Here is a 13,683-nt window from a genome sequence, read left to right on the forward strand (position 1 = left end):
TGACCCTGCTGTCTGGACATCCATCTACAAATAACGAACATTCAATATAATGTTTTAAAAATGTTGTTTAAGAAAAAGTATAATTTTATCAAGTTTTATTTGATCACTGTTTATTTCAAAATGTATAAGGTAACTCGATATGATTAATAAAACTAGTTTTATGTATATGTAGTTTAAGCTAAGACTGTGGTTACCCAATTATTGGTTCTACATATGCGACTACTGTATTGTATTGTCGTTTGACTCTCAAACACATGCTTATACTGTTGAGCTAGTTATCTAGTTATAATTAATTAATACGGTTTCATACCGAATAGTTCTTTGAAAAGTCACAGTTATAATAGGGTAAGATTTTACTAATAGTTTATAAAACATCCATAGCCTAGAGAAGTTACTTTGGTACTATTGAATTACGATAAGTATTTATCTCAAAATCTGCATACAAATATTCTTCTTTATTTGTAAAAGTGTGCGTTTCTAATTAATTAATGCGTATTGATTCACAAAATATTTGTTGTCAGCTACGTAAATACAACTAGAAATGTATCAAATCCAGAAAATCTTACTTACTAAAAAAATAAAAAGCCTCACCCTATAATCCACGAACACCTAAATATCGGTCAAAAATCTTGAAACACATTTATAAAAGACATTCTCACATAACCATCTCACGTCATCACATTTTGAGCTTTTATCCTTCAATAACAAAACAAAGAATCTTATTTTCACTAAAATTGCACAACACTCATTGTAAATGTTTCCAACGTATACTGGGATCTATGGTAAGCATAGAATGATCACAGTGTTTGGTTATAGACGAGAATGATCGTAAACATAACATATCAGCTGGTATACGATGGCAGAGATATTCCAGCTTGTATATGAGAGACGACATTACATCGGGCTTTATCTACTCTTGTCTTATTGCCAACATTTATACGTTATCATTCAAATATTATCGTTACATTTTTTCTTCTTAGTTGTTTGTTTTGGAATGTAATTATGGTGTCTAAACAAATAAATAGCCAGCTATTTTGTTTAAAACTAGTCTATAATCTTTTACTATAAGCTAAGTCAATCCGATGAATAAATAAAATACATTGGCAAGAAGCCTGGCCAATCAATTATTTGCCATTATTTAAGAATTTTCCCACCCTCCACTATGTCTATCAATACAACTTGAATTTTAAAATCACCAACGTAAAACTTAGAACAACTTACAAATAGAAGTATAGAACTTGTGGTATATGTAAATTTGATTCATCTCTCCCCTAGAAAATGCTATACGTTTTGTCTTAAGAGGAGTAGCTTAGGCCTACAGCGTAAAATTTAATTCAAATTAATGTGTGATCCATTGCAAAAAAATTCACATAATTTCTGTATCTTAACCAGTGATTCTATGATAGGGCTACATAATAAAGAAAGTCGTGAAATCTTTAAATATTTAGCCTATATATATTTTGTTTTGCTGTTTAGTTGAGCACACTAAAAATCTATGAGTTTGATTTATAATATGCATGACACATTTTATTGGTTTAAATAGGATAGTCTTTTAATATCCGCTCAGATCTCCGTTCACTCCATTTTAAAATAGATCGAGTACCACTTTCTTAGGAGAATATGTTAACGTTTTAAAACCACAAGCATAAACAATATAGCTTTTGATGTATTAACGTTAAACTCTGGCAATTTATACTTTAAAACAATTGTTAACAAACATACACACAGAGTATGTAACCAAACATTCAGTCACAGACACAACAAACTACTCCTCTACTCTTTGTGCCTCAGCTTCTAAAGCTTTCCTTCTTTTCTCTTCTTCTTTTCTCTTTTTCTTCTCTTCCCTCTCCTTTTGCTTCTTTTCACGGAATATCCTCTCTTTTTCCGCCATTGCCGCATCATCCCGTATCTTCTGTGCCATTCTCTTCCTCGTTACTTTGCTGCACTCTGGGTCGTCACACTCACTGAAAACAAAAAATTACAAAAAAAGGAACACAATTAAACAAAAAAATTGAATAAACATGTTGATTGAAATTTGTTTTTAAGTAAACTGCGTTAAGCTATACGCTTGTGAGGGAAAAACTAACTCCTATTCTTTCCTTACGACGTGTATTATTATTTTCAATAAAGTTTTAGCTTTATCATCAAGAATTATTTTAAACAAAATAAACGACACCTAATACCTATGTGAATTGATTAACGAAATTAGCCAATTTGGATGTCCATTAAAGAGTACTAGCAGCAAAACCTGGCTTTGCCCAGGTAAAATTATACGATGTACAATAAGTGGGTACCGGTACCTTAATATTTTTTCTGTTTTCATAAATATACACAATATATTGGTAGTATTAAATATAGAAATATGTTAAATACTCTTTGTAGCACACGTTTCCTTAAATTGCAACTAAAATATTAACAGCAATTAAATTATCCAGCTGATCATAGTGTAAACAAATATGTTCTTCATAAGGATACCATGGGAACTTTAAAAGCCACTGGGGCAGAGACCAAGGGACTTTTGGATAAATGTAAGGTCAGTGTGCAAATCTACACACCTAGACGAACATTTTGGTATATAATATGTGGGGCTAAATCTTTAACCAAAAAAGCCTTATTGTTCACAAGTTTCATGTAGCGTATTAATAATATGGATTTTTGACTGTGGAGAGTAGTTAAATAGTAGTTAAAGAGTAGTTAAATCTCATTAACATGTTTAAGTTAGAATCCATTTAAAATGTAATTAGTTTAGCCATCGACAGAGTCTGATTATTTCAATTAATAACTGATTTACGCAATTTACAAAATATTTCTTAACGGAGGCAAGTTAAAAGGACAACTCACTTTAGAATATGATTTATTTTACAAAAGTGTAATAAAATCATAAAGTAGGAAACAGAATTTTATAGTAGCACAGTCTGTGAGTGGCTTAATTCTACTGTGTATAGAGATAAGCTACTGTATATGGTCTACGTCAGTATCCAAACATCATTGATTATACTATGTCGAATGATAATTAAATCAACGGACTTGTATGATTAATATAGAACTCTACCTAGGGGCAACTAAGCAATACTTACTGGTTCTCGTAGTAAGGTTCAAACATGGCTTTGACTTCTAGATGTCTCAGATGTCCTACGAGAAGAATCAGAGCCCCGAGTCCAATGTAGAAGAATGAAGCCCAAAGCACGAAATACCTCAAGTGGTAGAACGGGCTTATGGGTGTTGTGATTTCCATACTCATTTTTACGCACAAGTTTGAAATCTTACGCTCAAATGTGTTTATTGTTTGAGTACATAAACGTTGTGAATGTTAGTACTGTTTGATTACAATATATTTTAGAGAATCATTACGGGTTTCGTTGATTTTCTCCCAAACGTTCTGAACATTAGAGATAACATTATCTCTTAGTTAACACTAGGGATATTAATTATAATGACAAATTAGAGCAAATATAAACAAAATAAGGTAGGATGGTTTTGTAAATAGAATGGTGATTCATCTAAACTTATGTTTTAAGTTTGAAACTTTCAGCTGTGTACTAAATCGATTGCATGATACGCATTATACTCGGTCACCGTTGACGTTCCTTTAAGGTTCGATTGGTATGAAACTAACCTATAAATTAGCTACTTCTCTAACTGACCCATCAATAATGTCCAGCTAAATGTTTACTATGGATTTTTTACACATGGTTACACCCCTTAACTGTACCCCCCCCCCACCAAAAAATACATACCACAATACTCCTTCCTGATGAAACCTTTTGCATAGAATTGTGGAAATAGTGTAACCAAGTATGCCATAACGATGTAATGAAGGTGAAACTAAATGCCTCTAAAGTAATGCACATTCACAATATCCGAGGTATGAAATATGACTTTATGAAGAAGATTAATATAACCCAGATGTGGAATGTTACCGAGGGAATTCTTAGAGGAATTCTTGTTGTTTATATTGAAGGTGTTGGCTGAGCCCGGGGAAGAATTCAATAAATTCCTCACGTCTCCCAAATAATAACTTGGGGGATTTTCTGCAGAAATATTTGTGAGGACGTAGGTTTGGTATTCACATATACTTAGCGCCAGGATTAATCAATCAGCAAGTTTTTCAATATCTGAATTAATTTTACACATACATGGTGTCTCAAAACACACTAATTTCGCTACAGCTCTTTAACCAATAAAGATACCAAAAAACATTAAATACAAAAATTGTAGCTACTTTTAAGGGGTTTGTAATTAAACCCATGTTGCCATTTGAAATTTTTGAGATAATAGCTTTTAAAACTTCAAAAGGTTTGAAAATGAATTGAATGAATGAATTGAATTGAAAAATTCTTTATTGTTCATTTCAAATACAACAGGTAAAATACAATACATATTTATACACTTAAGTTGTACATAAGTATTGTATTAGTATTACATTAGTATTACACATAAATGCGTAACATAAGTAAAAAGATAGGAAAAGGGTTGAAATCAGAGTTTTTTTGAAAGCTCATTTAGCAATTAAAGTGTTATCAAAATTTGAACCCCCCACGAAACTCCACTTCTTTGCAGTGAAAATTAGGCTAGTTGAAAGGTCTATTTTTTGTACGTTTTTGAACACCCTGTAAATAGGGATGAAAATAATTTAAAACGTTTTCCACTAAAATACTCAGGACTCAAGGACCTTTAAAATGAGGTATAACACGACCCCCCTTTACATTTGAAAATTTCCCAAAAACCACCCCCACCCCCCAAAATCTGCCCTTTGGGGTGCTTTTTTGGGTTTGAAAATAATTTAGCTGAATTCCTTGGGGTCAAAAAAGGGGGTTCCAGTTTCAATTAGGTTTCCATTTGCTTTCATATTGGAGCTATAGAGGCCGGCCGGGTGGCCTGAGACACCCTGTATAACTACTTGCCAAAGGAATGACTTTTTTAAATGATAACTTGTAATGTATTGTGGAATATTTTCCTATAAGTAATATTACTTCAAGAATGCAATTCAAAGTATTTATGTTAATATATATTTAAGTTTTAAAATGCATTCAATAACTATAAATTAATAAGTTTTATCCATCAAATCCCTTTAATTATGGCCTACAAGAGTTTTTCACAACTATTATTTAAACTTGAAAATGATGTATTACAGACTATCTAAACCTCAATACAATTGAATATAATGTAACTTGTGATATTGGGTTAGTATTGTTTATACACAAGAGTAGAGTGTAAATGGAAAACTTTAAAACTGTAATTACAATTAAATGTATTCTAGATCCTTACCTCTAAAACCCATATTCATCTACTATTTACTAAATACCTTAGGATTTATGTTATTAGATATTTAAGTATTATTATATTATTTTTATTTTTGAACAAACTCACTCTCCTCAAACTAGTATGGAAACTTCCTTTGATATCATTAAACGTTTAAAAGGTTTGTAAATTTTAAACCATTACAAAAAGCATACCAGCAAACGTGAAAACTGTAATATACTCTACATGTTATAAATTCGTATTTTCAAATCCCTCATTATTATTCTTTGCATCCATTTCGTTACCATAAATTCAGCTCGTTAGTCTAAATATTCGACGACACAATAACAAATGCAATTAAAATCGCACATACATAATTAATAGTTTCCGTAATTCTCGGCTAACGATAATACAATTATATTAGTTACGGATGAATGAATAAATAAATAAATCAGCACTCGTGTATTTTATGTAAATCTAACAAATATATACTTACAATAATTGTCCAAGCATTTAGAATATTACATAGATTGAAGCCGAGCAGTTTCCTTGTTTGCACAACTGTCATAACACTATAGCGAAATGCTTTAAACGTCTTTGAGTGACAAAGCGATCCAGAGTCAAAGACGTGTAAAGTGGCAACAATATAAACGACTGTCTCAAGGGGGAACTGTTCCGTCTCTTCAACAGTTTTATTGCTCTTGTAATCTCACATATATTACTGCTCTGTCTGCAATGGAGACATATTTTGTTGCAGGCATTCGTACAAACATATTTTTATACTTTTTTGAAATATTACCTAATATTTTTGCAAAATATTTATTTCCAAGTTGGGTTGAATTAACGCTCTAGGATGTGTAAAGTTGGAAGGTACTTACAATTGAAGTTAATGATTATATATTCACCAATCTTATTATAAAGTCGTTGGGGAGCGGCCTGGTCTAGTGGTTAGAGCGTCGGACTTCGGCCCAAAAGGTCCCGGGTTCAAATCCCGCCAAATATCCAATGGATTTTATCTAAGTGATAATGCCGCAACCCCTAGGTCTAGCCTGAAGTAATGTGAAAAACAATACCTGACTCATGCCTCGCGTCCTAGGACAATAAAAATATATGATCGTTAAGAATAGTTAATTAACGGCTAATATTGGATGTCAATTGGCTGCAGTCCTCTTTAACTAGTTAAATATAGTGGTAAACGATGGTGTACAGTAATTATTCTGTCTACTATTTTTTTTTTTTACCGGAGTAATCAAAAATGGCAAAAGAACGATTAAATTAGTTGCTAATTCCTCGTCATCAATAATTGACCATTTTCTGTTTTTGTAACACCGAAAACGTTAAACAATCTAATGTTGTCATAAAGGTGATACAATAAGGTAACACAAACCTTTGTCATCTTAAATCTAGCTCTGGGAATCGGCAAATAACCTTTGTCATATTGAAACGATAGTCGGTTCAAATTACAACTGAGATCAGTGTTGATAGAGGATGACAATTAAAGCCGTTGTAATCTCGTGTAGACAATCTGGCGTTAGTGTTTGCGGACCAATCATCGAACATTGTGCTGAGTTATTCCTTGTCCTACTTTTAGTCATGCTAATCCATAAGACAACAATAGACTAATGAATCTCATATGACAGTTTTAAGAGTCAGCCACAAAATTCGATGTGTGTATACTACCCAGGGGATAAGTGCAACTTTTCTAACTTCTAACATTCTTTTTCCAGGGACGTAAACATCCCCTACAAGAGACTTGGTATGCATAACAGGTCTGAGGCAGTAGTTCAACCTTGGATGAAGCCCGTAAAGGGAGATTTTAATATTTAAACACCTTCATGCGTTGTATTTACAATCATTTATATTATTTATCACATTTACTCTGGCAGCTTATGAATATTAGTGGACTATAAGAACCATACTGTTATACATGCATAGAATGGTTGTTTCAGCCGGTCAATTGAGCCTAATATATCTTTTTGGAAGTCCGAGTTAAGCATGGTTTACATGTAAAATGAGAAAGAAATCTCTTCACGATGCTAAATCCAAGGATAATGGGAGATGGGTCATTGATTTTGAACCTCGACTAATACATGCAGACCGGTCAATCGTTGAGGAATTGCGAGAAAATTGTAATCACTGACCAAATGATTGAACCAAATCAATGTGCAAATCAATGTTTAACAGGAGCCCATGTATAATTGAAATTCAGTTCAAAGAAAGGGCTATAGTCGGTTCCTACATCATCTCACAACACATTTAATTGTATTTGGGTGAAAAGTAATTTATGAAGTTTACAAAATTAACAAAGAAATGAAAAATTAACAAATTAAAAATGTTTGTTGGGTACTGTTTTTGCACGATACCTCAAACATATTGTTCTATTACATTAAGGAGGGACTTGTGAATTCCACTTGCGTTTACAATGAAAACGCCTCTGCGAAAAACCATAGTCTTTGGCAACACCAATTGGTTTATTTTTAATTCGCCGACAGTCGACAGCAAACGTTTGAAACGATTCGGAACCTGGTTTTATTGGTGACGATTAAACCACATTACAAAGGCCGTTCCAGTCGCCACAAACAGTGTCGAGAGCATTATAGGAGGCGATAACGACTCGGATAACAATAAAACGCAGTTACAATGAACGAAACTCTTTCTCTGGAGGCTTGGGACATTCTGGCATCGCGTACAATGGCCTGTGACAAGTTAAGGTTTTACCACTTGTTTCAACTTCGTTCAAATTCACAACTAAACTGAAAAAATAAAATACAACACAAAGTAAAATCATACCGTAAAATCGCCAAAGAAAAACGTGCCATACAACTAAGTTTAAAATAAAAGGATGGTCAGCATTATATAATTTGTTTAGTAACAGTCAGTTAACTTTCTCGAGATGCCTACATATCAAAATGATCTCGGGTTTTATTTACTATCTTAGTATACCTACGAGAGCTCGCCCCGTGGTCGAAAACGCGACCAAAAGTATGTATTGTGCGAACTTCTCTATTTTCACCTTACTCTGTAAATAAAACATGTGATTAGAATTTCTTCCATTTGTTTAGATTTTCTGTTTATATTTTGTTGTTATTTTGTCACCAACATGGTAACCCATAAGGTCCATGTAAATTATTTTAAATTTTAAATTAATTTTTTATCCTTATTTTTGAGCCTTTTTTAATTATAAAGGGATTCTGCACATCTACAGAAAAATATCTTTCATTTGGTACCAACAGCGTGTAATTTGGTCCAGTAGAATGGTCAGGCTAGCCGTCATAAATTTTGCAGAAGTTTTTTTGTATATAAGATTTAGTGATATTTTCACCGCTCAAAAGTAGATTATCAAGGCCAAGTACTGTTTGATCTGCAGGATATTTAATAAACCTTACAACCATTAGAAACAATATTTAAATGGGGAATCACATTCAAAGTATGACATACATGTACGAAAACATAATTTTTCCACCCCTGACACTCACTGCTGACATGAACTAACAATAAAATAGCTATTGTGTTGTGCATAAGTATGTATAATGTTTCGTATGGATATTAAATTTCTATCACATTCCATGAGATCAAATAAATGATGAGCCCTTTGACTGCGGTGTGACCGCTAGCTTGCCGTATACAATCCTTTGTTGACGAATGTTGAATGTTCTGATGTAACCTTTGTGTTGGTTTGCTACTTTGTGCTGTGTGACTGGTCAATATGTCACTGACTGCAAACCTGCAATATAATGTCACTACCTGCAACAAAATATAATTAAATGCAACAACAAATCATCAGCTGCTGAAAACACATCCCACCCAGTCAAAATGTATCAGGACATTACATCTTTAAAAAATTGTCTCAACCTGAAAAGTTTTTTTACAAACTGCATCAATATTACAAACATCACAACCGGAGACACTAAAGCAAAATCTATGAACAACATATCGCAGCTTGCAACAATATACCACCGCCTGCAATAGCATACGCGTGACTAATTTATTATTGATATGTCTAACACATTCATAAATGTCAGTATTGTGCATGAAAGCTGTACAGGCAGTGTGGTGTAAAAAAATCGGACATTTTAAATATTTGAAAATATTTTTATTTTATTTTCATTGAAAATAAATCACCATTTAAGCTATTAATGTTATTTGCATTTTATACAGTTTCGTTTGTTGAGTTGTTAGATTTTTAACCCACTTTTTAACGATCGTAAAGAATCTTTTTGTTGAAATTTTTAATTTGTATCATAAAATACCTAAGCGTAGATCTACTCAAGGAGTATTTACGATTATATAATCTATGCCTATGAACAACAGGATTTAAATTTATTATTCAATTTGCTTACATTTTATCTATAATTATGTGTAATTCATTATATAGATTCACCAACATCCAGAGGCTCGAATCTATAAAAAACAACCAAAAACCCCGATTGTTTTTTTGCCACTTTTACCTCACTTAATTGTACGACAGAGTTTCGGTTTGAAAACAAAGTTGCTTGCGAACCTATACAAATTCCCCTTAACAAGTTCTCTTTCACGCAGCGATTTGCGTACAAAAGGCGAGGGATGTTGTACGGTGATTAATTCCCCTTTAGTTAGAAACTTTGCCAACAAAGTGTCACGGCATTCTTGCCCTTTTGAGACACCATCGTGAGTGAAAATATTGGGCAATTATGGTTATATACACCCCACATCACATTGTAAGCTGCCTCCCTTTCTGCTCAAGTCATCACTTGAACGTCTATTCTTGTATGGAATCTCACTAATAACTTGTTAATAGTGCTTTTTGGCATTATTTTTTAGCAGTCTGTACAAAAACGTTCAACTTAAAAAGTACTTTAAATTTAAAATTACAATTATGCATCAACCATTGTTTTCTAGCTGCAGTATTGTTGCTCTTTATGGGGTAATAATGTTACTTAAACTCTAAAGTACTAGAGTTTAGCCAATTTTAAAAGTCTCTCAGCGTTCTGGCATTCTTGGCTTAATCTAACTCACGTTTGGACACTTTATACTTAAAGGATAAAAGGGCCAGGTCAAATTATTACCTCCATTACTTTTTATTTATTATTCTAGATACTATGAAATCAAGGCCACAAAACCGACTGTACTAAGCACTAAACTCTAACAATTAGGTTCAATTAGATATTTGACTCAAACTGTTTGAAATGGCTACATAAAAATCGTCTTGAGGCTCATTCATGGGAAGTTAGGGATGGAATTGTAATCAATTCTTATAGAACACAAATTTATTGAATTGAGTTCAATTAAAATAAATTGACCACTATGCCTTGATTTGAATGTGAGATTTTTACTTATTAATATAACAGATTAAAAAAATATTGTATCCATGAAAATTACATAATACTTAATACCTTTTTAAAACGTAATAAAAACTTTCATTGTTTTGTATTTAGATTTTAGTAATTATTTAATGGATTTCAAAGCTATATCATTTGAGTTAAGTGATGTCACCATCTAACAAACATCTTCATGTCTTTCATAAATCTCCTAGCGTGTTGTTTTGTGTCGATTTAACTCAAAGTCCTGACAAGAGACAAAGCCATTCCGAGTCAAAGACTTGTAAAGTGGCAACAATATATACGCCTTTGACAGTAAAAGGATATTGCTTTTTCACTTTTACGTCTAATTGTATTCAGTCGTTTTGTACGAAAAATAATAAATCACGAAATAAATCATTAATTGAATGTTGTTGGCTTAACAATAGTGTTCATCCATAGATTTCAGAAATAATCCAGAGAAAATGTGTTATGTGATATAAATTCAATTCTTCAGAAACAGAACCGGACCGTACAGGTAATTATACAGCACATATGGAAATTTAATAGATTATATTTATGTTAATGCCACGAATCAAAGGATTTTCACAGTGGAACTATCAAAGTTTTATTTTTTATAGCTGTTCATGAGAAGGCATGAGTGATTCAAGGCGTTGGGAAAATAACTCAATGTCCTTGCAAACAATTTCAACAATAAATCTTTCAGGGTATGACCCATAAATTCATAGTGTGAATTAGAATGTCTTGAATTTGGGTTTTTGTTGAGAAATACTTTGAAGTGCTGACATAACTAGCTCTACTCGGAGCAAAGGATGAATGTTTAGTACATTTGAATAAAATATACCAGAGAAGTAGATATAAATCAGAAAATTAATAACGAATTAATTAAAAATAATTTGGATTTCTATCATAGACACCGTATTTTATGTATGTGATATTAGTAGTAATAGTAACATATGATTTTTTATGTTGTCAAATCACATAAGGAATTTTTCTGATGCAACCTTTGTGAACGATCCATTGAAAATGTCTGATGTTTCAACGAACACACTTTGCAATTTAATATATTCTCATAATAAATCCTGAAACCAACGTCATTGACTCTAATAATTATTTTTTAACGAATTTAACAGTTGAATCACCTTTTTACCAATGGTATATCTCTTCGTATATATTTTCAGCCGTTTGAGTGTAAACTAGTATAAAATGTTCTAATTTTTTTACGACATAAATTGTCTAAGATATCATATGACTTTTGAAACCAACTAACTCAAACAAAATTGCCTGGATAGCTAAAAAATTACAAAGCTCGCCTACAAACCTAAAGATCTAAATACCAGGGGTTATACCATACTATTACCACCAAACCAATAAATAAGCAATGGTGTTGAAACACAATAAATTAAATTTAGCATTCTACAACACATCAGCCATTATGGTCCAGTCCAAATATATTGATTAATGACCCAACCTCCGAAACAATCCGAAAGCTTTGAAACTTTGCACACATATTTCTAGGTACCTAGGGAAGATTATACCAAAAATCCCCATAAATATGAGGCAAACTCTAGCGGAAATTAGTGAAAACAGGGCACCTTTTTTGGGTTTTGGCTAAAATCTCGAGAGCCGTTGGTTGAGGTAAAAAGTGACTGTATAACAAATAAAAGAGCATTAAATCTTCAACTAAAATGATACTTACACTTTCATTTTACTCCTAATGGTTACTGAGTTATAGGGCCCTAAAATATGGTGTTTTTTCTCAACGAAATACACAATTTAGTTTGCACCATTGTTCTTACCCCATGGAAATTTAATGTTCTTTCATTTGGCATACAGTAACGTTTAACTCCGACCGACGGTTCTCAAGATTTTAGTCAAAAACTAAAAAGGGTGCCCTGTTGTCACCAATTACCGCTAGAGCTCGCTTTATATTTATGGGAACTTTTGGTATAACCTTCCCTAGGAACCTAGAAATATGTGTGCAAATTTTCAAAACTTTCGGATTTTTTTGGAGGTTAAACCATTATTTGACTGGACTATTACCTGAGTGGTTATGGCAAGTGTGATCAGCATGCAAAGCAGAGAGGCACTTCTAAGGAGGCTTCTGAACGTAACTACAATTGAAAACCGATAAGTTACAGTCACAGTAGCTTGTTACGACTACAAAAGGTGAAGCGTTCCTTTGTCACCCCTCTAAGCTGGACCTTTGCCAAGTTCCTCTTTGACTAATTTTTATATTTTCGGTTGAAAATATTAGGATGCGTTGAAAAAAAATCTATAAAATTACAAGTTTTGTCGAACGATTTCCAAGTTGTTCTTTGACTAATTTCCATATGATTACGTAAAGATTTGTGGAGTTAAAATACATAAAATTACAATCTCTTGTATACAATTCCGTGTGAACTGCTAAGAGGCATTTGAATGAGGCAGTTTTGTCCTTTATTGCAGGGTTTATTGTTATCTTTGTGGTTATAGTCGCCAAAGTGTTAAATCCGGAAATTCCCCGCAATTAAAGATCATATCAACCCATTAGCTATCAAATCTTGCCCCCAAATCTTGCGGGGATATTTTGTAATAACCATGGGTGCAACTCAAATATGTGATACACTACTACATAAGCTTAATAATATTTACTAATAGAAATTACATAAATTTCTTTTGTCTAACTCTTAAAAACTTATTTTGGGTAATCAATTTGTAAATTACGTAACAAGTTCAGTTTTTTATTCGATTTTATTGTCACCTGTTTCAGGATTACAAAAACACTCTTACATAAATCATAAATACTTATTTATTGTAATCAATTTGTAAATTATGTCACAAGATCGGTGTTTTAATTCGATTCTATTGTCACCTGTTTGAGGATTACAGCAAATCCTTCAGAAATCCCACAAATTATTTAAACTCGAATAGTTAATAATTATGTACTACAAAACTAATCTGCATATTAAATCAGATAAATATATTTTAAGTGTTTTTTTTATTACTATGTTAAATTATGATAAGGAATGAACCCTCACAAACTGAAAACGTAAATCAAAAATTATTTGCCCTTTCTTTATTTAAAGTTCAATTGTTAAATGGTAAAAGCAACATGTAAAGAGGGGCAGATTTATTTGCATAACAAGTATTAAAATGATTACAT

At 32.4% G+C, this 13,683-nt stretch overlaps 1 protein-coding gene across 1 annotated transcript; it reads right to left on the bottom strand.

Annotated features, from left to right (window-relative positions):
- Positions 1–1,710: 1,710 nt before the first annotated feature.
- LOC128999270 (uncharacterized) lies at positions 1,711–3,308 on the bottom strand. Its single transcript, XM_054425669.1, has 2 exons — positions 3,078–3,308; positions 1,711–1,964 (listed from the first exon to the last, which is right to left on the bottom strand). Exons 1-2 carry the CDS (start codon positions 3,239–3,241, stop codon positions 1,766–1,768), a joined length of 363 nt encoding a protein of 120 aa, XP_054281644.1. The 5' UTR covers positions 3,242–3,308; the 3' UTR covers positions 1,711–1,765.
- Positions 3,309–13,683: the final 10,375 nt, after the last annotated feature.

This window comes from Macrosteles quadrilineatus, unplaced genomic scaffold (genome assembly GCF_028750875.1).
Source record: "Macrosteles quadrilineatus isolate MER2022 unplaced genomic scaffold, UCM_ALF_1.0 Scaffold_8__2_contigs__length_117827958, whole genome shotgun sequence".
Taxonomy (NCBI): Eukaryota; Metazoa; Arthropoda; class Insecta; order Hemiptera; family Cicadellidae; genus Macrosteles; species Macrosteles quadrilineatus.